Source organism: Gavia stellata, chromosome 3 (assembly GCF_030936135.1).
Source record: "Gavia stellata isolate bGavSte3 chromosome 3, bGavSte3.hap2, whole genome shotgun sequence".
Classification (NCBI taxonomy): domain Eukaryota; kingdom Metazoa; phylum Chordata; class Aves; order Gaviiformes; family Gaviidae; genus Gavia; species Gavia stellata.
The window spans coordinates 25125972-25150813 of NC_082596.1; the positions used below are offsets into that span (position 1 = coordinate 25125972).

The 24842-nt window shown below is 39.3% G+C and overlaps 1 protein-coding gene across 1 annotated transcript; it reads right to left on the reverse strand.

The window, feature by feature from the left end:
- Nucleotides 1–2259: 2259 nt before the first annotated feature.
- On the reverse strand, nucleotides 2260–24624 carry POP1 (POP1 homolog, ribonuclease P/MRP subunit). Its single transcript, XM_059815591.1, has 15 exons — nucleotides 24504–24624; nucleotides 22058–22240; nucleotides 21027–21202; nucleotides 18375–18623; nucleotides 17722–17809; nucleotides 17238–17413; nucleotides 16370–16620; nucleotides 16141–16234; nucleotides 15232–15343; nucleotides 14142–14261; nucleotides 7555–7670; nucleotides 6019–6210; nucleotides 4921–5075; nucleotides 3747–4091; nucleotides 2260–2917 (listed from the first exon to the last, which is right to left on the reverse strand). Exons 1-15 carry the CDS (start codon nucleotides 24622–24624, stop codon nucleotides 2260–2262), a joined length of 3036 nt encoding a protein of 1011 aa, XP_059671574.1.
- Between the last annotated feature and the right edge of the window lie 218 nt (nucleotides 24625–24842).

Consider the following 24842-nt stretch of genomic DNA (forward strand, 5'->3'; position numbering starts at 1 on the left):
CCACAGATAAAAACTTCCTTGCAGCTACATAAAGTCACAGTATTTTTCTGACAAACTTTGGCTGAGAGTTTTGAGCATTTTTAACTTATTGGGCTTTCAGTGCATTTTACAAGGAGGGTGAAGTCTTAAGACATAAATCATTGACTTAAAGGAAAACAACTGTGTAACAATATTACAAGATATACAGAACAGGATGCACTTGGATTCCAGTTTCTGTTCATTGGCTCACCAGAGAGAGGGATCATAAATCAAAAATAGAGAATGGAAATCAAAGAAAAGTAAGAGGAAGTGTCAGAATGAAAACCTGGCAGAAATTACCAATAGGAGGAAAAGAAAAAAGACTCCAGATGTTTTTAAAAAAAATAAAAACCCAGGAAAGATTCAGTGAACGAAAGAACTACAAGCAGAAAAGAAAAAATGATAGTTTGGGTACGGGACTTCTCTTTCTTTCTCACATAGAAGCCAGGTCTAGTGAGGCAAGAAAATATCTATCTACTAAGGAGATGAGGGAGGTGAAGGGGGGGGAAAGCCATATAAACATCACCTCCCCTCCTTTCTTCCCATGAAGGACAGTTCTTGAAACTCTGATCCTAGAAATATTTCAATCAGGCTCACAATTCAAAAGGTTCATTAAATCCAGGATTGTTACCACGAAAGAACTTGATCAGAGCAGCCAGGCTGTAACGCTAAGGGGCTCCTTATTCGCACATACCTACAGGCTGCAGCGCTCACAGTCACATGGCGAGGAGCGTGTGAATCCCAGTTCTGTGCAAGCACCAAGCTTTTTCCTCTGGGGCCATCTGCCGGCTTTCGTGCAGATGCTTCTCAGGACCTTTCTGGGACGATGATTGCTTTATCAGGTGCATCGAAGGTGGGCGATGCTGGAGCCATTAAGCATTTGTCATGGAGCTGTAGTCCAAACTGTGCTGGAGGCTGCATCTTCTGCCCCACATGCCACCTTAACTCCAACTGGCGCATGATTCTTAAATCGGTCTTCTGGAGACTTAAAAAAAAAATCCAGCTCCACTTCCCATACTTCCCTTGCGATCAGAGATGCTCTCCCCCATTCTCCATTTGTGTGCCATGTTTAATCCAACAATGGCCCTAAATTTTAATAATTGTGAGGGTAAGGTACTCTAAATCCTTCCTCCAACAAACAACTCCAAACAACATTAATCTATTCACCTAAGACTTTTTGAAACAAAACTGTGAATGAGGGAATGAATTTGCAGACTGATACTTAGAAAGACTAAGTCATTAACTGATCCATATTTAATTTCTCGAAGAATCAAGCTTAGTCAGTAGACTCCTGAATCAAGAATAGATTAGATTTTTATTTGTACATGATCATCTCAGGATAATTTTACCAACTGGTATATATTTGTATCATGCTGCTACTTAAATACAGTGTATTATTGTAAACTCGTTTTCAAGCTGCTTAACTCAAGAATGGCTAGAAGCTGAAGGCTATCATTAAAAATACCCCAACAAAACACCAAAACCAACAAACCAACCCACCCTGCCCCAGTCAAATCAAACACCTTCCTCACCTCACCCCCCCCAGCATACAAGTTTTATGAATTTGAACAACATTCATAAACCATAGAGTAAAAGGAAGAAACCTTCAGTCCTCACACATTCCATACAAAAATAACCTCGGGTTTTAAGGAACCAAAATATCCCCTATTATTGCAGAAAATGTATGCTGACCCACCAACAGCAATTTGCATCTGAAAGGCTTATTACCCTTCAAAAATAGAGTTTTCTCTCTCAGACTAGAGAGAGAGACTGATACGCTTTCCAATATAAGAGCTCCAGTTGCTATAATTCAAGATTATATAGCCGGGCTATATTTTATTTGCATTTCATTTAAGCACAGAGCTTTTCCACCAAAGTACCCTTCTGCTTTCTTAATACATTTGTCTACTTAGCTCTGTTCCACTGCAGCCACATGCATTCAGACACAAAGAACTGAGTAAAGCCATTTGCTGTACACACCAGTCCAGATTGCATGCACTTACATGTGCACAATGCACTGGGAAGTTACAATCCATCTGACCAAAAGATTTCTAAAAGGAAAATAATTATTTTCTGTGTGTTTTCATGAATAATGCTACAAAGCTTTTTAGTTATTTCACAGTCCTCAGCATGTTGTTGGAGCTCAGAATCACCTCAAATTTGAAACACATCAGAAAGACCACAGAAGACAAACCAGACTTTCTTTGGTATTTTTGGCATTCGACTGCATTGCAATGATACTTAAACCTCAATATTAAGTCTTGCAAATCTGTATTGTAAAGATGCTGGAGTTCTTAACAAAACGAGCCCTTTTTTATCTGCTGGCTGGTTGTGTAACATATAAAGTAACCCTGTCAAGCTAACAAAACCCAGTGCTTCTCCACAGCCCACAGCTAATGAAAAATCCCCTCGAGTGACATATCCCAAGAGAGTTCTGGAGCAGTGGGAAGTAACATCTGGGAGAGCATCTGACCAAAGACCAAGAATGAGGTCTTCATGCTCCTCAGTTGTTCCTTTATCTGGAACGCTTGTGGGGTCACTTTCTAGAGCCTTTGTATTACCCTTCTTCTTCTTCTTCTCCTCTTTTAGTTTCTGTACCTTGTGCTTGAATATGTCGCGATGTTTGGGTTCTTGAGGACCACAGTAGAGTTTGTCTTTGCTTAGATGCAGGAAGTCATCTTCTGTTGGGATGCAAATCATGGCATGTAATTCAGGGTTCCCCTTTCTCAAGAGAGACAAGTTGACCCATACAAGAGCCCTTGGATAGCTCATCAGGATTGGCAAAAAGACATCTTCAGTCATTTCCTTCTGCCCCAGTCGAGAAATAAGGCGAACTCGACGATCTTTTCCAGCAGTGGGATAGCACCAGGCTGATAACTGCATTAGTAGTTTCTCACTCCTATTAAAAAAATTTTAAAAATAAACATCAAGGATAGTTATTAACAACTAGTACAACAGAAATCCAGCACCCCGCATATTTGCAAGAGCATGATTAAAAAAAGCTCTGGGGCTTTCTGCAACCTTCCAAGCTGGTATTTGTATCACTCTGAGCACAAAAAGAACACGGGTGAGTGGAATTCATGTGCGAGGCTATTTCTTCAGAAGGAGACGTTACTTGTTAAAAACTCCAAAACTTGTTAAATCACAAATGCTCTAAAACCTTCGATGACATTAATGCAGTCCAGAACTGCCAATGTTTTCTTCCCCTGATAATTACACAAAAATGAAAGACCTGAATTCAGGCAGTTTTCAAACACTGTTGCTGCCCTCGTGCGTTGCACTGGAATGCAGGGGATTCTCTATTTTCTTTACAGACCTTATTAAGTAGCACAAGAACCACCTGTGATGATGTATTAGAAAAGAGAACACAAGCTGATTTACACAGCAATAGTTTTACAATCACAAATATGAGCCTCTAAAAGCTTCATCCACCTGGAAGCAGACAGAATATGCCAACTCCAAGAACACATTAAACTCAAGAGTGTTAAATTCAAGATTATTTAAGAAATTTATTTCATCCAGTCACCAAGTTTGCTGGGGAAAAGCAGGAGAAAGACTTCCACTCAACAGCAAATTCTGATCCATGACCAAACTATTTAATCTCCTCACTGTATTTGGATCAAATAATTCTCTCATCTTAATAATCAAGGCTGAGCTCGTCCTTTCCCCAATTCAGTAATTCCCAATAAAGAAATAACACCTCACATGCGTGCATCATTTTGACATACCTGAGAACAATAAAGTCACTTGTTGTCATAGTTTCACCTCTCTCATCAAAGTCTTGGGTGCCTGTAGCATCATCTGTCTTTAAGACACCTTCAGAGCTTGTTATTTCCATGGTCTCCTCTACCTCACCAGTCTCAGGGGAAGCTTCTTTGACCACTTCCGCTTTGGGGTCACAAAAGCTATGCCCTTCACTTGCGCAGCGCTCAGGGTGTGGGGATGAAGGATGTACAAATTCTCCTGAAGCTTTCATTCTTCCTTCCCAGTTCTTCGTCAGCTGTCCCCAAGGACAGATGAAAGGGGACAAAGTGCCCAGCTTGACATAATTTGCCCTTTTTGCAGGTGGACGTCTAAATGATAAATCAAGTAGGTGAGAATATTTGTTTCCTGGGCCCTTACTCGGTCCCTAGCACTTCAAAAGGCTAACTGTCTACTTTGTCCTGCTGGTCTAATAATGCTTTCTGTTTTCAAAACCAAGTATTTAGAACAGAAAGTTTACTGTGCATTCCCTTTGTAATCTCATTGAGCAAGAATTTTGAAGTTATACTTTAGACAACACCGCTGTATTTCTCACCACCATATCCTTTCAGCCATGCTGGATACTTCTATCTATTGCAACTGACACTACCACCTTTTCCTCTAAATTTCTCCTACTTCCACCTCCTAGCTGGAAGGGGAACCAAGACCAGTTGGTGCAGAGGACACTTCCAGCTACTCATTGGTCAAGAGTTCTACGTTCATTGTAGTAAAAATGAAGGCAAACTTCAGAATACCTGGTATTTAAAAAGTGTATACTGAAATATACCACTTTATTCTTTAACACTTAGTACATACTTTGATATTCTGCCTTTGCCTTCTCCTACTTCCTTCGTCATTTGCTGCTAAGGGAGCTTGAAATAGCTTTGTTTATTTTATTGTTATGCAGCCTTGTTACAACCTTATAACCGAGCATATCTTTGTGAACAGAAGGTTTTAGGTAATTTATATGCCCTGTTTAGCAGAGGTTTTCTGTTAAATACATCTAGGATTCTTTTCTTTTTTATAATATTAGGATTTAAAACACTAGTGAAAGATCCTAATGAATTCCAAGTCTAAATGAACACAACAGATAATTAAGGGAATATTTGAAGCAGTATTCATTCTTTTCATTCTTGCAATCAATTTTGAAGTTAATATTACCGTTTGAATTTTTCAAGAAGACTGGTTTCCAGTTCTTTGGCAAACTGCATTCCTGCCTGGCAGTCTGGGAAATCATTTGGAGTGTGAGGTGTTCTTTGATATTCAGAATGCTTTAAAGCCTCTTGCAAGCCACCGACTCGTACACCTCGGTATATCTGTTATAAAAACCAAAACCCAAAAAACGCAATGTTTGTACTGACTCCGGGTTCCTAACTGAAACAAAACATTAATGCTCCAGAAGCTACTGCTTTACAAAATGGACAGTCTATCATTTTAGCTTTCAAAAAAATAAACTCAAGTATGGTTTTCAAAGTTCTAGATGCTCATTTCAACAAAAATGTTAGTCCTGCCATTTAAATGTAATTCTGAAAAACTATCAACAAAACTGAAGAGAATTTCACAGGTTCTGATCTTGTACTTTGCCAGGAATGTCATATTACTTGGCCAAAGTCACTGTCCAATTTATTTTAACTGTAAAATAGGTATGACTGCAATTAAACCCCCCTGCACACTCAAAAGCATAAATTTAACTGCAGAAAGACAGTTAACTGCCATCTAAACATTCAAAGCAGGATGCTCAAAACAGCACCAGAGGAGTAATCAAGCTCAACTCAAAACTTTGTTTCGCAGTCCCTCCCAAATCAGAGGCAACCAATGTGTTGACAGCGTGGTGGAGATAGCCAAGATGGAAATGGATGAGTAGCAGGCACCACATGATTTCTCTTTTAGAGACATAAGCCCTTAGAAACACAAAACCAAAAAGCTATAGCATCAGCTTTCTCTCCTTACTCCCCACTCTGATTTCCTGCTTTAGACTGCCACGTGGGCACAGCTATACCCAACAGAAGATATGGAAAGCTGTTGTTTATTTTTAAGATTTTAAGACCAAGCCTCTGTCATCAACCAGTTCATATATCCTCATTTAAAGTGGGATTTTGATCCTGTAATTGTGAATTGGTTACACAATGTGAAGTATACTCTCTAAAATCAAATCTAAAATCAAAATCTACTATTTTGAACCAAATTATATAATTTATAATATTTACTTGCAATTTGCAATGAAAGTCACTTACAAAAGGAATCCAGAAAGCCACTTACAAAAGGAATCCAGAAAGCCATGCCCCAGCCCTTTGGAAGATAGATATCCCAGCCACTCCCCCATCCTGGTCGATCTTCTCCAGCCATTTTCCCTGGCTGCTGCACCAACAGTATGGGAATTTTAGACTCACAAGGACCCAAATCAAGGTGTGATCCAGGTACCAGTAACTGAGCTCTCATATGGTTTAAATCCTGAGGAAGAGACATTTCCCGTAAGTTAGTAACCATTTTTCCCTCTTCCAGATACCCTTCCAAGATACAGAGAGGAGGTGAGCTTGTAACTAGGAAAAATATGCTAGTAATATGCTATACTTTTTAACTGACCTTCATTGAGGCACGAAAAATGTTTTTAGAAAAAAGCATTAAGCACCCTTTTTCTTCCCTTCTTACTTCCACAGACCTTGATGGATGGCAGATACTGAAACTCAGAGCAAAAATGTACAGTACAGATGAAGGAGGGAAGAAAAGTATTGCAACTTGATACTTATAGATTTGTGCACAAGACTAGACTGAAAGGTGCTTTCAGACAGTCTGTCACAAAACTATAGCCAGGGAGATGGGAAGAACATTTGGTCATGAAACAGTTTCATATAAAGCATGCTGGCACCAAGGCTTTGTCAATCACCAGTTGTTATATTTCATTGTACCACATTAAGAATACATTTATTAAAAAAACAGACCATCAGAATGCCTCTTTACATGTCCCTTCTGCATCAGCTGTTTTATAAGGTAAACATTACATTTCATGACAGCATGAAGAACACTGTCATATACAAAAAGATTGTGCTGATAACTGTCACGCGCTAGTGCAGTATTTTGTAAGTACTCTGGGTTTTTTACACTATGGCAGCCAGTTTGACAGAGCACAAAACTAATTTTCGTGAAGATAATACTTAGAGATATGTTTCTGCCATAAAAATATTTTCTCTCTTTGATTACAACAGTGCTGAAAGTTTATCACTTTTTGTGACTAAATCACTTTTTACCCATGCATTTTATGGGTTGCTCCTCCGTTGCCAACTGAAATGTCAAGATAGGAGACTTCTAACCTGTAACAGCATATTTAAAGCTGTCTACAAATCACAGGTATTACCTAGAATGCCCATAACACAGTGTGCTGCAGTTCAGAATCAGAGGGGTTTATTTTCTTCCAACTTTGGCAATTCTTTTGTCAGGAGAATCATCCTGGCTATGACTGAGGAGTGAATGGCCAGAGACTCTCTGTGCCACTTCATCCCTTCTATCTGCTGCACATGAGTCAAGGTCATGCAGGAAAATCCAATTCCAAACCCTTCTGATAACTAAGCCTTCAACTATTTAGTCCTGTAGACAATCCAATAAAGCTTTCTTTTAATTGAATTATGAACAACAGTTGTGCAAGAACATTACCCAAAGGCTACAAAATAAACACTTGAACTCAGCAGCTGGATACTATGGCATTAGAAAACTACCGCTCTTGGATTTATACAAGTTTCAAGAGTCTCACTCCATGGACCACTAGCCATTTTCTCCATGGCAATCCACCTTCTTAGTTACCTGCTCTGAGATTTTATTTTCAGTGACGTTCTTACAGATGTCCCGATCCCAGATAAAGCTGTGAGCACAGTCTACAGGCACACCTTCCAGGTACAGCTGCCTAACTTTATCATTATCTACAAAAGAAGAGAACCTTCAAACAAAATTCAAACAATTTTTGTGGCTTACGTATCAGATTACCAAAACCACTCCACTATCATAAGTACAATGAGCAGACAACTAAGGAAACAGACTATTAAAAGCTTAAGAAGCATCACTGCTTCTGGAGTATCTTACTATCACGTTTTTCCAAATACAAAATATGAAATAAACTGTTAGTTTTAAAAGCATTAACCTGGCATTCTCTTACAAACAGGCATTTCTTATTACAAACGACATCACCTTTGGTAACGTAAGTTACATCTTTAGCATGCCACCTTTAATATTCTGGAATCTGACCTTTCAGGCAGAGTGTGAAGCTCAACAGGTTTGGTGAAAATCAGAAAGAGCAACATTACAAAGCCTGAAATAAGTCCGCGTAAGTAAACTTGTAAGACAAGTGAGGATGACCTTTAAGAAATGTACACACAGGAAATATTTTTATGGATATGACTAGCATGCAACTACTTATTTAGCACTAGCCACCCACTCTGGATCTTTTCAGGTTCTGCACTTCAAGCAAGGGACTAATCTTTGCGTATGTCTGCACAGACCAACAGTTGTGTGTGTTACTGAAGATAACATTTCTAGCTTTAAAACTGATCACTGAGGTATTAAATAGCCTAGCTCTTCTTCAGCTTCGCCATCTAACCAAAGCAGAGAAAATCTGTACCTACCTTTAATGATCTATGCATTAAAAGCCTTCAGTGTACAGTATGTAATGCATGCTGATCCATATTTTAAGTAAAATAATTCTTACCAATAAACAATACAATAAACTTATTAATAGTTCTGTGATTAAAATTTACAGGGATTGCTGCTCATTTTGTCATCTACAAGGTCTTACATATTAAAGGAACATAGTGTGTTGGGTTTTGGCTTTGTTTTTAAATTACTTAAGTCTTTCAAAAGAAGATTCAGCTTATTTTTCCAGTTAACGTTGACAAAGACTTTGAGCGCAGAAGACATGTATTATTCAGAGGTACTGAAAATACAATAGGTACTGCCAAATAAATAATTATTGCAATTATGTTTAAAATCTATAATCTTTAAGATGTCCCCATTACTAACAGTTGCCAAATCCTTTGAAAGAAATATTTAATATGGCAGCCCTCCTACGAGCACTACAACAGTTTGATGGTGTTATGAAGCTGACACTTGCTCTGCGTTCTTGCTGATGAGTTACATTTAAGTGAGAGGAAGAAATACTAAAGAAATTATCAGATTAGGGTGGCATTCCTTCAAATTAAGAACGATACAACTAAAAAGGAAATCCTTGCCAATTCCCTGCCAATTAAGCCAAAATTCCTTCTCAGACCAAAAATTAAGGACAGGAGCCTGAGCAGGAACCTGAAAGACTTCAATACTCCTAGAGGCAAAGCACATTCTATCTGGAGATACAGCAAACATCAATGCCTCAAAGGAAGGAGAAAGATGGCAACAAAACTGTGTGTAGTAGCAGTGGGGAATTCCTTCCTCTCTCTTACAGATAACTGAGGGGGAAGGGCACATAATTACAAGCAAACATAACGTAAGGAAAATTACTTCTCCATCTTCTTTACAAAAAGCATTTGTGAACACCAGAATCTCTTTATGTTAAATAATTTAAACATGTTCTACTTCCTTCAACCGTAAATTATTCACTATAACTTCCTCCGAATGATTTTTTATCACTTCTTTCTATTGCCATAGTTCAGGCAGTCTATCCCTATCATATTCTTGGAGTTCTTTACAATTTCTGTATTCTACAATGGCATGAATATTTTTTTTTCCACTTTAGAAAGCCCTTTTAAGTCAGTCTCTTTCCATCACCACAGTCCATCCAATATCCCCCTCACTACCCTAAAATATCCTTCTCTAACTCGGTACATTCTTTCTCCTTGATCCCCACTGAACTTGGAGAATTTAATCTCTCTAGTAAGCATACTATAATTCAAACCCTCACACCAGTTCTCTTTATTTCTTACCTCTCTCCTGTTTTCTTCAGTCCACATTTTAAGATTGCTGGGGAAATAACCCTACTGATGAATAAGTTGCTGATGATAGTGGAAGTAAGGTGTTAGAGCTAGTATAGGAAATAGGGAGTTACATTACTAAGCACACAAAGCTCAGCGACAATCAGCACATAATCTACTTCTGCTGGTGTCAATGGCCGGTGCTTAGACAATACAGGCAGATAGAGGAAGGTTTTGTTTCATTTCAAGCTGTTGTTCTGATTTGTGTAGCTGATTATCTTAACAGTCTTAGCAGACAGGCCTAAGAGTAAGAGTGTTTCTATTTAAAATTTTTCCTTCCCTCTGTGAGGAAAGAGCAGAAAAAGCAAAAATGTAAGCACTGCTAGGGAGCAGTTTCAGAGCCGTATGTACGTAGGGGTGCGTGTTATCAGGACAACTGTCCTGCAGAAGGAACCTTAGCTCACTTGTCTTTCATGATGCATTCTCCTTCTATGCATCTCATTCACTGATTGTTTAAAAGCTCCACTATACCTCATGCTAAGTAGTTTTTAAGGCAGTGGAATTTGTATTCTCCCATAGAAGACAGTAAAAGCATATTGAAATGTCGGAAGCATACTTTAAAATAGAGAAAAGAACAGCACTAATTTGCAGTCATGACTGCTTACTGGGAGTCTTGACTTCCAGAAGGCATAAACCTGCTGAGAAGGCAGTGAAAAGTGATTTCTTCACAAACATTCTATCCCCCAGCCTGAAGAAATGAGGACAGCTCTTTGATTAAATCCCATCAGCATGTGTCTATAACACACAGGTTGCACACATGCATATGCATTCAGGAGTGAGAGTAACCGAGAAAGACTGAAATTACCTTTGGTTTGTTAGCATGTCACTCACAGGGGAAAAACTACACAGGCATATCTTAGAACAGCATTTTGAAGGAAAAAAAAAAGGGATATGGACAGATTTGTATCATTTCACAGATTGCATGTATGACAATTCACAAGCAAAGATGATGGCTGTAACTTACCTAAACTATTCACTCATTTGACAAACAATGCATCTTTAAATTAGTAAAGACTTCCTAAGAAAATCAGTTAGCTTTCATACAACATTAAAGAACAAAAGAGGCTAAAGCACATACAGAATCTGCTAACATATGCAGTGCCATTTCAATCTCACTAATACTAATCCTAATAGTATTTGAAGGTGCAGGAAGCAAAAAGGGGAAAAAAGTGTGGAATACAGCACGGGTTCCTTTTTATTACTCAGTCAACATGACATGTCATTAAAGCAAACGAATTACTACTAAGATTTCTTAAATAAAGATCATCTCCCTATATTACCACATCTGAGTAAGGTTACATCAAAACCAAGGCTCAGAAAGTTTATGTAGTTCTAAGGCTCATAAAAAGATTTCTTCTTACAGAAGGGGCAAATTAATACCACACAAATGGAATTACAGATCTTAGAGAAGTCTAACTCTTTTTGGGGTCGGTGTTACTGTGGAAATGTTGGTAATACTATTGCTGCAGTGATGTATACTATGTGCCATGATTAAATTCCTTCCTTTTTTGGTTAAACAAATTGCCTTTCAAAAAATTGAAAAGGAGGATAGTCTCCATTCCTAGGTCACTCTTGGCAAAAGAACCAGTAGAATGACGGGACAGAACTGGTTAGGAAAATGCTGGCAAAAGTGCTAAATCAAACTAGAATAATCTCTGGGAATATGTTGCTTTTGATGAAATTCTTGCTGGGTATTTCAGTAATCTGACTCCAAGTGTGGCCATTAACAGGGTCCTGAGGAAGAGTACAACACTAGAATCAGTAGGTAGTGTCGCATTTCCTCACCCTACCATTTCCTAGCCACTTGTGACTTACAGACTTATTCAGTTAGAGGTGATCCTTTTGCATTGAGTGGCCTTCAATAGGTTCTCATTCATATATTTAACTGATTTTTAACCCCTGCAAACCTGCCAGGCCATCAAGGAGGCTTACAGGAAAAAGGAATAAATCTAACTGGTATATAGAGACAGTGAAATATGCAACAAGATCCCATGCTCCACGAAGATTACAAACTAAGCTGACAGAATTCAGGAAGACTTGAAACATTAAATAGTGGCAAGAAAGCATAATGATTGCAGAGAGAGAACAGATTAGACATAAAATGCATTCTGCACAATAACTGATTATGTCTAGGCTTCTTTTTATTAATACATATGTAATTTTTTTTTCTTTCAAAAACACCAAGAATTAAATGCACTTGAATGCTTTCCCCTGACTAGAAAATTATAAAAGTATCTGAGCTTAATAATCAAACATGGATTAATTTTCTGGAAGTATTTAAAAAAAATGTAACTTATCTGTTTTTAACTACTTGAACAAGGAGAGCCATTAAGGCAGAGATACAGCACAGGTAGTAGCTGTCACATAGCCAACTACAAAATTAGGTTAGGAACAACAGCCTTTGGAGAGTAACAGTAGCCTCTCTTTCCAACTAACACCTAGGAATACTCAATGAGGGACACAAGAGAGTGGCAGTTAGACATTAGTCTTGAGCTTCTCAGGTAGGGGAGATGAACTACCACGCCATAGGATTCCCCCACTGCACATGTAATAGGTATGCAGGAGATTGTGAATGATCCTGTAACTCTTCCCACACCAGCTCAGGAAGTCACTCAGGTGGGAAATGTGGAAAACACCAGCCACTCTCCCTGCTGAACCATTAGTCTCCCCCATAGTCTCTCCCTAACTGCTTCTTGTAGGAGGGCTGGCCTCTCCTTTTCTACTCCCTTACCATGATATCCTTTTGATTTTCTACTAGAAGACAGACTGTCTTCTTTTATCCTTCTGCCTACTCAACTTATTTAGTAGTGACGTACTTGTGTAACATCAAGTCCTTTAGCAGAACCTAAATTAGGAAGTATCATGCAATTTACCTTTCCTTGCTCCTGATCAAGGACCTTCTCCCTCTCCCGAATAAAAGTCAGAGAGGGCAGATGCAGTTCTAAGTTCATGATGAAACAAAAATCCACTCAGAAAGGAACCAGAAAGCAACACCAGATTTTCTGAATGTGTGTGGTTTATAAGATTTTTTGCAAGCAAAAGATAACCCCAAGTAGAAAGATCTTGAAGACGGCCATTTCTAGCCAGCCAAAGGAAAAAAGGCATAGGTATTTTCTTCCTCTTGACTCCCTATCTTACATCCTTACCCCTTTACTGTGGCCCTCCTTCCTGAGGAACAACCAGCTCTGGCAGTGGGAGAGAAACTACTATGAGACATTTCCAATGCCTAGGTGCCTTCTGCTGTTCTTGTCTTCTTGAACACATCTTCACAGACATGACAAGCAGAATGAAGGGAGCCAAATTACTTCTTGTAGTTGCTAACTTCTCTACCAGCTCAAACTAGTATCTGTAAACAAGTGCTATATAGCTCACCTTACTTCTCAGCAGGACGGAACCAAAGTAGAGGTGATGTATGCTGCAGCATTTCCAACAGGAACATTAATGATGAGAAAGCTAGCTGAGCAGAACTAATTAACAGGAGAAAGGCTGTTCTAGATACAGAGGGTAGAACAGGGGAGTGTAAGAAAATCCAAATAACAGATTGTTGTACAGAGAGCTAAAAGACGGTAACTGAAATAGGTGTTCAACCTCATTTAAGTGAAAGGTAAGGCTAGATTATTCTAGCGTTTTACAAACACACCACCGAGGAAATTAAGTATTTTGAAGTCTCTGGAACCTTCAACTTGTCCTGTTTGCTAGCTGGCTATTATGTTTCTCACATTAGGTGAGGCAGTCTGTGTCCAGTCAAACCAAACTGGAAACACCTACACAGCACTGTACTCAAATCCCATTGTATACTTTATATGCTCTTGCACATTTTTCAAGGACATTCAAATCCAACAGAATTTGAATTTTGCACCGAAATGTTGTGTAAGTCAACACTGAAATGAAAGTTTCAGAATTCATGTTTGCATCTTTCATTTTTGAACATAACCAGCATCTCGGCCATCTGAAATGCTAATCTTGCAATGAAAAATTTTTTTCTTTTTCCAGTGGAATTGCAGCTTTCATCATTGTAGGACTATAAACCAGAAACAGCAGATATCTTCTTGGAGAGATAAACAGCATCAGGAAGACTAAACACCAAACAGAAGCTTACTAAGTAGCTTTTAGCACCTGGTTGGCCTTGCCAGGATTCGAACCTGGATCATCTGTATGGTCAGACAGAGGCTTCCACTGAGCACAAGACCAGCTTTGGTGCATGTCCCTCCCTCACAATTGCTGTTCTAAAGCCTACACAACTTTCAAGCTGTTTCTGTTCTGTCAGGGGCTGTGGAAAGGGGAAGGAAACATTCTGTAATCGGATGCTAGAGGAAAACAGCAAGACACAATCAGCAGAAGATGACAGTAAATGAAAACAAAAGTGTAGAGAGAAACTGCATCTCTTGCCTTTGGCAGTTCCACTAGAAGCATAATATAAGCAAAGCATTTTACCTTGGTATTTTTCAAAGTCTGGCATGGCTTTTGTCTTCTTTTTTGGCAAATTGACTCGAGGATCTCCAACAGTGAGGCCCAGTATTGTACCTGGTGGCATTTCTGATGGTGAACTTATCCCTTTAAAAACACACAGATAAACATTGCCATGAAACCACCAATTAAGTTGTGATCTTTTTCTGCACTACTATTTTGTGCATTTTTGCCTGCAGGGATGTGACACCACTGTAAGCCAGAGAAGCAATCCAGAGTACTCAATTTAACATGTTTTGAAAACTCACCAATGCTTGTTAAATATCCAATAACAAAAGACAACAACAGCAGTGTAAGACTTAGTTTGCAATTACATTTATGCTTAGCATAGAAGTGAGGTCACTCTCACCACTTACGGACTCAATTCACCCTTTGCATTTGGCACATCTCTTAAAGAACAAACAACCTTTGTTTTATATTTGTCTTCCAGAGAAAGGAAATTAAGAAATGTTTTTTAAAAGTTTTACCTCATCTCTGCCTAACTGCCACACATTGGATACTTCAAGTATAGTGTGCAATCTAACAAAGCCAGTTCCTTACCTGCTTCAGTGCTAGAAAGTGAGGAGATGTTGTTAATTTTATGATACTTTACAACTCAGCCAAATATACAACTGTTCATTAGAAACAAAAAAATATAAAGCAAGTTATAATACTTTAGCTTTGGGTAGGAGCCTACCATTTTATCTGTGGAGGTATTGTACAACTTATTGTCTTAATTTGGTGTGTATGAGGGGGAGAGAGTGAGAGTATACATCAGACTGTATATCCCATCAGCAATCTCAATTCTAAGTTCATGAAGATAAGAAACAAGATTCAGTTTATCTATTAAGAGTTTGGACTACACAGATGATTAAAATTCCCTTAAAAAAAGTTAATGTAACATTTCTCAAATCTTTGATGTGCCACAGTAATTACCTAAGCACATGCTCAATGGCATCACTCTCTCAAGCAAAAAATAAGCATTTCCAAATTGAAGTCAAGTTATTAGCATGCCAGTTTTGACCACTGGAGTTTAAGTGTTTCCCCTTCCTCCCATAGCACTCACATGCCCCAATACCTTCTAATAGCTCAAACATAGCACTTTGACGTTGATGAAGAGATACTTTTTCAGAGTCCTTGCAGTTTTCTACCCACCAGTTATTCAGTTCTGTCTCTGAATCCGCCACCTCCTGGAAAACAACACATTTAATTAAAACTCAAGTGGTTATTCAGTATTTTCTATGAGTATGAATTCACTCTCAGTTTGCCTTAATCACTATGGTTGCTTTCCTCCTCTTCAAGTTTCAAATCAAAATAATTTTTTCCTGATGCAGCCTATTCCTATACTCCACCTTACAGTAATCCCCAATAAGCTGTTCAATTTAACCTGTTTTCCCAAAATAAACAAAGCAATCCACAATGCTTCCTAATTCTGTTGTTAATCATTTCTTACAGAAAGCCAGAGATTTCATGGCCTTGTCATGTTTGCTGCAAGAGACAAAAACACCCTTTAAAACCACAGCGATGTTATGTACCAAGAGGTGGACAAAATGCTAAAACCTGGAGAAATTGCGTATTTGATTGAAAACAGAAATTCTTCTATACCTTACATGTCTTGCCCTTTAGCTCTAGGTGCTCTAGCTCATTGCTCAAGAAACATGATCTGTGGTTTGTCAAAGAGAATATGAATTATTCTGGACCTCTCAGGACAATACATCACTACAGCAGAAACTACATAGCCTGCTCAACAGCACCACTGCTTCTATTTTCTTCCTACCCCCACTTAAAATCCAGATAGAAGTTCTTCCCGAGATCAGCGTTAGTCAAGTAGCTCAGTACAGAGAAGGTAAAAGAGAAGAAATACATAGGTTAGCCTTTATAATAAGTAAGGCTTGATAGTTTACAATTCTTTCTAGCAAAAACAAGCTTGCACATTCTAGAAACCTTATCAAAACTACAGTAATATCCAAACTGTCAATTTCCTTACTGTTTGGAGAGAAGCAGCTTTCAAGGTCTCTGTAAGGACGGAATGTGATAATGGGCCAATCAGCCGATATCTGAGAATCTCCATAGTTCTATCACTGAAACAGAGAAAAATTTCAGGTGAATGTACAATCGTACAACACACATTTTTTTTCCCCCCAGTACTGTTAAGCCAGAATTCAGCTATATTAACTGGTTAAGGGTCACAGTTTCTGACTCCACTACAAACAAACCTGATCACAATGCCAGTAGTCTGCGAGACCCAAGAGTAGGACTGGAATGGATCTCTAGTGCCATCACCAATTATTTTTTTCGCTGGCACAGCTTTTTCTCCTTCTTTATCCTCCTTCTTTCTTTTCTTGCCAAGGCTCAGAACAACATCCATTTGTTTTTCCTCTTGAACTGATGCTGTAGTAGGCTGAGGAATACAGATTTCTTCAGGCTTTGAACACTGAAAAATTGCTTTTAACTCTCTCAGCACATCCTTAAGAAAAATGAAAAATTTGCATTAGGATGATAAGCTGTGCATTCTAAAGCTTAAGTACAGTTTTAAGAATTACACTCTACTACTTTATTTTCCTATATGGATTTAAGGGAATAAACTTCATTCTGCTGAAGTCCAGGGCTTACTATCAAGAGCTGAAAGTAATACTGAATGTTGCTAAGAATATTCTCACTCAAGTTAACATAAGAAAAATTGCCAGGCACAAAATTTTACTTATTTTTATTTTTTTAGAGTTCATAGCTAAGTATCAGATTATGATTATCTGTGATGAGACCAAACTTAGCCTGTTGGGGGTGCCAGTGGGAAGGATGTGAATCAAGTGACATCATATTGCAAATATATCCTGAAGCACGTGACACTAGAAAACTTCTAACAAGCTCAAACACTAAAAATACCTCAGAATCATGCACCTTTGTACAAACTTTATGTAAACAAGCTGCAGAACATAAATATCGTTAGAGCGGAAACAGTCCAACTTTTAATTCCTACAGCCATGTATTATATCCAGCTCTTCTACACCTTTCAGAAGGTATCTTCAGCATTAAAAATGTACAATGCATAAAGAAATCAGAGTTCAACTATAAAGAAAAAAATACCTGTTTGAGAGCTGGATGCATCCAGATCCACAACTGTCTGTTTTCAGACCCATCCCTGGGTTTCCAAATAAATGTAACGGGACCAAGCATATCCTCAGGATAGCGATCTGCTCGATAAAGATTCAGGGAACCCTCGAATCTTCCAGACAGACAACAAGTCTCTTCAAATGTTAATCCTAAAGAAGATACTTATTGAAAACCAAAATAATCTCTTGTTTAAAAAAGAAAAAAATGAAATTCAGTCTGGCTGCTGGGACAGTATCAAAGAACATGTACGACAATTAGTTTATGAATACGCAACTGAAAATAAGAACATCTAGTCCTAGTATGAGACATTTTGATTATGGTTTTCAACCAAAATCACAACTCAGTATCAACTCTGTTACTATTACTGAGATTGGTAGGATATTAAAAAAGGAAAAGAATGGGTGATCCTTTAGTCTATTCAGAATCTTAACTTTATTTTGAACTACATAAAATTTACCTGTGTCATTGCTACATATTCGAGCAAGTTGCTTCAGAAACTCATTCTCTTTACCAGTCAACTCCAGGCAACAATAATATGATAAGTCCTGAAACAACAGGATAGTGGTAAAGTGAGAATAACTCTTGAAAGTGAGCCTGGCAAGGAAGGACCAGACAGAGTTTCACAATTTACACTGAAGTAGGAATTTTTCATTCACTACAATTTGTGTCAAAGAGAAATGAGTTTTCTTTTCTAACTTAAAATTGTTAGTTATTAGGAGAGCTGTCAGGCATTTCTCATTTGAGGGTCAACCTGCCTCTCAAACCAACAGACCAAAAAGGACATGGAACAAAGCACCTGTCTTCAATAGCATCGTGCTCAGGAACATGATGCAGGAATTCACTGAATCTCTTAGCTCTTGAGAAGACTGAAGATGCAGTATTTTAGTCATAGTTACCATAAGACTCTTCCAAAGGTTCATCTTGTTCTCTCTGATATTCACCACCCTTCATTACAATTATGAAATCACTCATTTCATACTCAGCAGTTATTAACAGCTGACACAACAGTACTTCAAAGGAGACAGAAATATTCATTATAACTGAACAGCTGATTACTTCACCTTGGCAAAATAACAAAGAAAACAAATAAAAGAGATGTAAATGTGGTACCTGAAGAAGGCAGTGTTTTGTCATGGCTCGATAACAAGCCCTGTAGCTCTTCTCCGTAGGGCTATCTCCTAAACAGTATCCCCATTTCTTTACCATATGAAATCTCTTTGCATGCCAAATATGCGTTTCCAGCCAAATATTCTTTCTTTGCCTGCGATTAAACTCTGCTACCAAATTTATGTGGCGCCTTCTAGCTTTGCGGCATTTAGTCTTTGACTGTTCTTTTTTCTGATGTACAGCTTTCTCTGCCTGTTTTTAAAAGAGAGGATATTGAAGTAAATCTCAAAAGGACAAACTTCTGTAGAAGAAAAAGGCTGACATATATAAGAATACAGGAAGTACTAGCATTGTTATACTTTATTCTGATGTTAGTTCTCCATAATTCTTGAGGCTAACACTTTGAAACTTTATACACAAGCCTCATCTACACAAGTGCATCAAGGTTTGACTGGAACCCGTAGACAAACCAAAATCCACACACATTCAGAAACTTACCAGTGAACAGTAAGATCTGCTATATATTTGCCCAACATCAATGTATCCACATGAACAAATGAACATGACATTAGGAACACGTGGAGATTTCAGCTTTTACAGAAGCAGTACAGACTCTCAGACTGCCAGGTAGGACCCTAAGGATTCTACAACATGTAGAAGCAAACAAGAAAGGACTGTGGTGATGTCTTAACCAAATTCCTGATAAATACCCAGTCAAGGTCTGAATTATTATGGGTGAATGCATGGCTGGAGGGGAGGGCTTGACTCTCTCAATCAATGTTTGATTTGTCTTTTTGTGAGAGAAGTGGTAGAAAGAAATCGGGACTAGAAGACACACACACACAAAAATCTTAGGATCTCCTCTATAAGCTCACCAAGGAATAGATGACAACAGACCATTGGTTATAAGAATAGCAAAGGAATGAGAATGCTAGAAGATCACTGCCAAAAGCACAGAAAACACTGAAGCAAGTCATGACATCAAAATAGAAATGCATTAAAAAAAAAAATTCCCATCAGACCTACCATTCCACCACAGAGTAGGCAATATAAGCCACTGGATCAATGGTATGTGACTGATTGGTTCAGAAAGACAATTAGAGAAAAAGGTACTGTAGATGAAAAACATGTCTTTAAGCTTTTGAAGAGATAAAAGATGGTCCAGGTAAATGTTTGGATGAAAATGGGTATGATAAAGGATCTAAGAAAAAGGAAGAAAATGCAGCAGAATCAAAAGTTAACTTTGAAGAAGCAGACTTCAAACACTGAAAAGTAATGGGCAGAACTTTTACAAAAGGAAATAGCTCAGGAGATATGAGAAGCTGCAAGAAAACATGAAACAAAACAGCAAACACACAAACTACACCAAAAGACCTGAGGAGAGAAAACAGCAAAAGAAATACAGCTGCACCAGGGCCAATTAAATAATCTCAAAAATCCAAGAATCATACAAGGAGCGGAAACAAGAACGGGAGAATAAGTGTGAGCATGTACAGAGAAGTCAGAAAGGCTATCATGTGAAAGGAGTTAAAAAAGCAGGGAAAAAAGAACCACACGTAAACATCAATCTAGATTATTTGACAAGGATAGAGCACATAACTAACTATGCAAAACAGACCATGCCTTATTCCTTCAGTTCTCAGAAAACAGGCCAAATTGCATCTCTTGTCATGACTAACAAAGCAAAAAGAATGCCAAACAGAGCAGTAAAAGAAGAGATACAGGTTATGAAGACCCAATAAAACACGCCCTAAGGAACACGTGTGGAAGTACCTGAAGCACTTTCTGAATCATAAACAATTATCTTCAGGAACTCAGGGTAGAGGGGGTAGGGTCTCAAAGAACTTAAAAAAGATAATGCAAGGGAAAAAAGAATGCAAGAAATATATTAATCAGTCAACCTTAATACATAGAAAACTTACCAAGCAAACTCACTTGATCACTTTTAAGAAGTGTCTAGAGATGATAAAGTGATCAATGCCAAACATCAGACAGATCATTTCACAATAAAATCCTGCTGAACCAATTTTTTTTTATTTTTTTTTAAAAACACACAGGAAGGCCACTGTGGGTAAGGAGCAAGTAACTCCACAGGAGTTAGTTCTGACTAAATGCTGAGATATTGCCACAAAATGAGAGAGTTTCATGAGCAACCAGGAATAGTCAATTAGTAAGTCTTAAGCTGCATGCAGCCTGCCAACAACTCCAGTGTACCTCCCACATTTGAGCTATAACACATGAAGCATCGTGCCGGTCATGAACAGGCTATGCTGGCTTGAGGCCGGCAGGATCACACCTGACAGCTGTGGTGGGGTACAAGGCAGACAGGAGGACTCCTGGATCACCTGGGACCAGTGCACTGCCTGAACAACCCCTCCTGCAGTAGACCCTTTTATCATCACTACTCTAATAACTTTTCAAGATGTCCAATAATCACAAAGCCAAGTGGTTAGTGAGATCTACTTGAGCTACCATCCAGAACTGAGGTGCTCCTGCATTTTGAATCTAAACGTCAGTCAAAGTTGGAGAACCTGTGTACGCAGGCAAGTTTTGCAGATAAGCTTAGGTCTGAACACTAACAGATGTACAGCTGAACACTGTGCCTTAGCTATGCCCACCGTACAGTCTATTAAATACTACAAAATGCACTTATACCTCTTTCCTGGCAATCTCCTGGAGCCGCCTGGGTAGGCGTTTAATATTGTGACTCATAGCTCGCCTTCGCATGTGCCTAGGTAGAGTCTGGAAAACTAGAGAGTTTGATGACTTCTGCGCAACTGCTTTCAACATGGCATTGATCTCAGCAGCACGAGCTTGAGCAAAGGTAGACACTGGAATGAAAAGAATTTCATCAGAGCATGACAAACAGCAAAAATCAAAGAAGGGGTCACTGTATGTAAATTACTGAATTTTAGCAGAGTATTCCTAGTACATCAGTCTAATGACTTCTTGAGATAAAAGTAAATACTGTATACTATTACTGAAGAAATTTCAATTCTTGAGATATTCTGAAGCTTGGAGATATGGTTAAGCAACTACTTATACATGAATGAATCTGAAAGCCGTGGTATAACCAACAAGTCCTATTTGCATTAAGTACTTATTTATTAAATTAGAGTAGCAATCTTTTCAGATGGTATTCAGAGAAATGAAAAAACTTCAGCATGAAAAAAAAAGAAGCAGTAATCATATTACAGACTGTTTTAAAATGATCAAATAAAAAATCCAGAGGTTGGTCTTGTTTTACGCTTATGGAACTGTATCTACTATCAGAGCACTGCCACATTTTCAAAAGCTAATCTGCTCTCCTAAATAAACGTTCTGTTAGATGAAAAGTTGTCTCTAACTCACATCACGGGCAAAACCAGTTTCCCTGGCTACATTAAAAGCAGATGACTGTCAGTACTCATTTTGCTGGCCAACAGAAACCAAAATGCATATCCCTCATTACAAGTAAGTGCAACTTCTCAATTCAGGAGTCTGAAAGGACTCATTGAACAACAACAGCTGGTCATTCATTCCAGTACACAACTACTTCTGTATTTTGGAGAAAATTAGGAAAAACAGAAGAATGTAGCAACAGTTCTAATCTTCGCTCTTGCACAAAAACAAAGACAGACAGCAAACTTAATCACCAGCAAGTTGTCCTGGACATATAAATTATGACCTTTTTCTTATATACAAACCTGTTATGTATTTCGGCATTTCCTCAGAAACGTTCTGGCGTCCTCCTTGCCATCCTCCTCTTCCTCTGCCTCTCTCTCCTCTATTTTGCCCTTTTGGAAAATACTGCTCTTTCCTATATGAAGGCCCAGATGACTGGTTCGAAAATTTCTGCTGCTGATACTGCTGCTCAGAACGAACATCTCCTGGAGGGTGTAGAGATGAAAAGAGGTAACAGAAATGCAAAGCAGTCCGAGTAACTGATGACTATACACAGTCTTTCTTCATAAGATTGCATTGCACATTTCTCCTATTATATTTAACATACGAACCTAAAAAAGCCATCAGAAATCAGAAGAATTAAGTTCTTTTTTATAAGAAATAAAAAATTTGCACTGTCCTGCAGCAATCCTGCAGTAGATTAAGTAACTTCTGCACATTCTGAAAACAGTACCCAATCCAGACTTTGCCTCCAATACTCTATCAGACCCAATAGGAAAGACCTGACTAAAATCAGTCTACGCAACATCAGTAGCGATTTTTAGTATTGTGTAGTCAGGGTTTTAGTATCAAACCAGCAAAGTTAATATTTTTCCCTCTTGCCCCTTGATTTTTTCCCCCATAAGCAAATGTTTTCTTATCTCACGGACATGTATTTCCACCACCCAACCACTGCATCAAGATGAGTGCTTGAAGGAACGTGGGGCCATACAGTTCAGGGAGCTCCTCTAGTGAAAATCAACCTGTGCATCGGGAGAAATGGGGTAAGAGATTAAAAAGATCAGTTTTCAGGTTGATCAGCTTCTTAAACAAGCCTATCACATTATCCCCAAAATGCTATCATTGGCACGAGGAACAGCCAGAAGCAGATTCACCTCCAGTAGCCTCAATTTTATGTGAACTTAAAATGCCAAGGAACGTGCTTTTTCCATTTCAAATAGGCATGAAGCTGAAGTTTTATGTTCAGCAGCAATGCTGTTGCAGCCCTGATGCAACCACACATCATGCAGAACTGCCGTAATTCAGATGAAAAAATAATTTGGGGTGGAAACAGAAGTTAGTTTTTATGTAGAATAACTCCCTGATCTGGGTTCTCCACATGGCTGAGAGCAGCACTGTCCAGACAGTGAGGCGAAGGTGAGAAGGAAAGAGCTGGGAGAGATGGATGCTGCCTCAGTCAGCAAATCTGTGTAGACCTATAGCCCACGTCAATTGTGGGAAGGTAACTGGACAGCAATTAACTTATATAACAAAAACACCCTTTCACTATCAAGTTAGCTTAACTATTTTAATCAGAAGATAAAGAGTGTTTCAAAAGATAGTGACTCACTTAATATCTAAAGAAAAATTAAATTATTTCAGGTACTATGTAGTTCCATAGTTTTATAACTCCTATTTAGATTTTTTTCTTTCCTGTTTCTACAAAATAGCCCTATAAAACAGAGATACTCACTAACACTACAGAATAATGTTATATGGATGAAAATGTGTGCTATTCAACAAGACAGAAAAACATAACCACATAATCTTGGAAGTTCCCTGCTACAAATGAAGTTAGAAAAATGTGTTTAATCTGGCAGCACTCCTGTAATGACATTCCAAAATCTTCAGACAGGGCTGACCATAATTTGCTATGTCATTCTGCCTGCTTAGGAACTCTTCAGTCACCTAAATACACAGTGACACTTATGCATATTTTTTTGTTCAACCACAAAGATGCAATTTGTCAACTTCTGAAGGCCTCAGTAACAGGCCCTGCTCTTATGTGTGGGGTTTTTTTCCCAGAAACAATATAGGTAACAAAATAAAAACATGAAATGGCGGGGGGTGGGTGGAAAGGGAAGTCCAACTGAAGCATACAGGATGCAGGTCAAAACACACAGACGGAAAAAGCGTCTGGCATACAGGTTGACAGGATCCTTCAGCTGCAAAGGTTACCTGTGTACAAAATGCTCCAGCAATGACCTAGCAACACTGCCATTTTAGGGAAACGCCTTGCTGCCTCCTGCCAATACTCTTCCACAAACACAGGAGCCACAAGCGCCAAAAGGCAAATTGGTTGGGCATGCTGATCTGATGGAAAAACTGCATTTATCATAGAGCCGGCAGGCTAAACCAGCTCCTCCTGCAGCTCCTAGGTCTGACAGAAAGAGAAGGGAGGTCACTGGATGGGGTACCATATTCAAACTCATTTTAAGACCAGTAGCCGCAGTGGGTGGACAGACATTTGTCGTGTAATGGAAGGGATGACACAGTAAAAGGTATATTAAGGAGAACCATGGCTAAAGAAGTCAAGGGCAGGGGGCGAAGAGCAGGGGTGCTCCCACACCGGGCACGCCTCGCCGGCCGCCGGAGCTGAGGAAACGCCGAGGCTGAGAAGAGGGGGACACTGGGCCTTGAGGCGGGGGGGGGGACACCCCCTCCGCGGGCACCCACCCCAGCCCTGGGTAGAGGGTCCCCCAGCCGTACCTGGGGGCGGGCAGGCTCTGCTCCCGCCGCCGGGGAAGGGCCCCGGTTCGGCGGGAAGGATAACGCTGGCCGGCTGGTTCCTCATCTTCTTGGCCCGCTTCTTCTCCCTCGCCCCGGACATCTCCGGCTGGGCCCGGGGAGTGTGTGGCGAGGAGGGTCACACCAACCCGCCCCTCAGGCAGGCCTTAGGCGCCCAGCGGGGGCTGCTCAGCCTCTCCGCAGGGGGGAAGGCGCGGAGAGGTGCAGCCGCGGGCGAAGCAGCCACCAGCACCGGCCCACTACGCACCCACAGCGCGACCTCCACCCGCTACACGCGGCCGGCCGCACCTGAGCACTGCG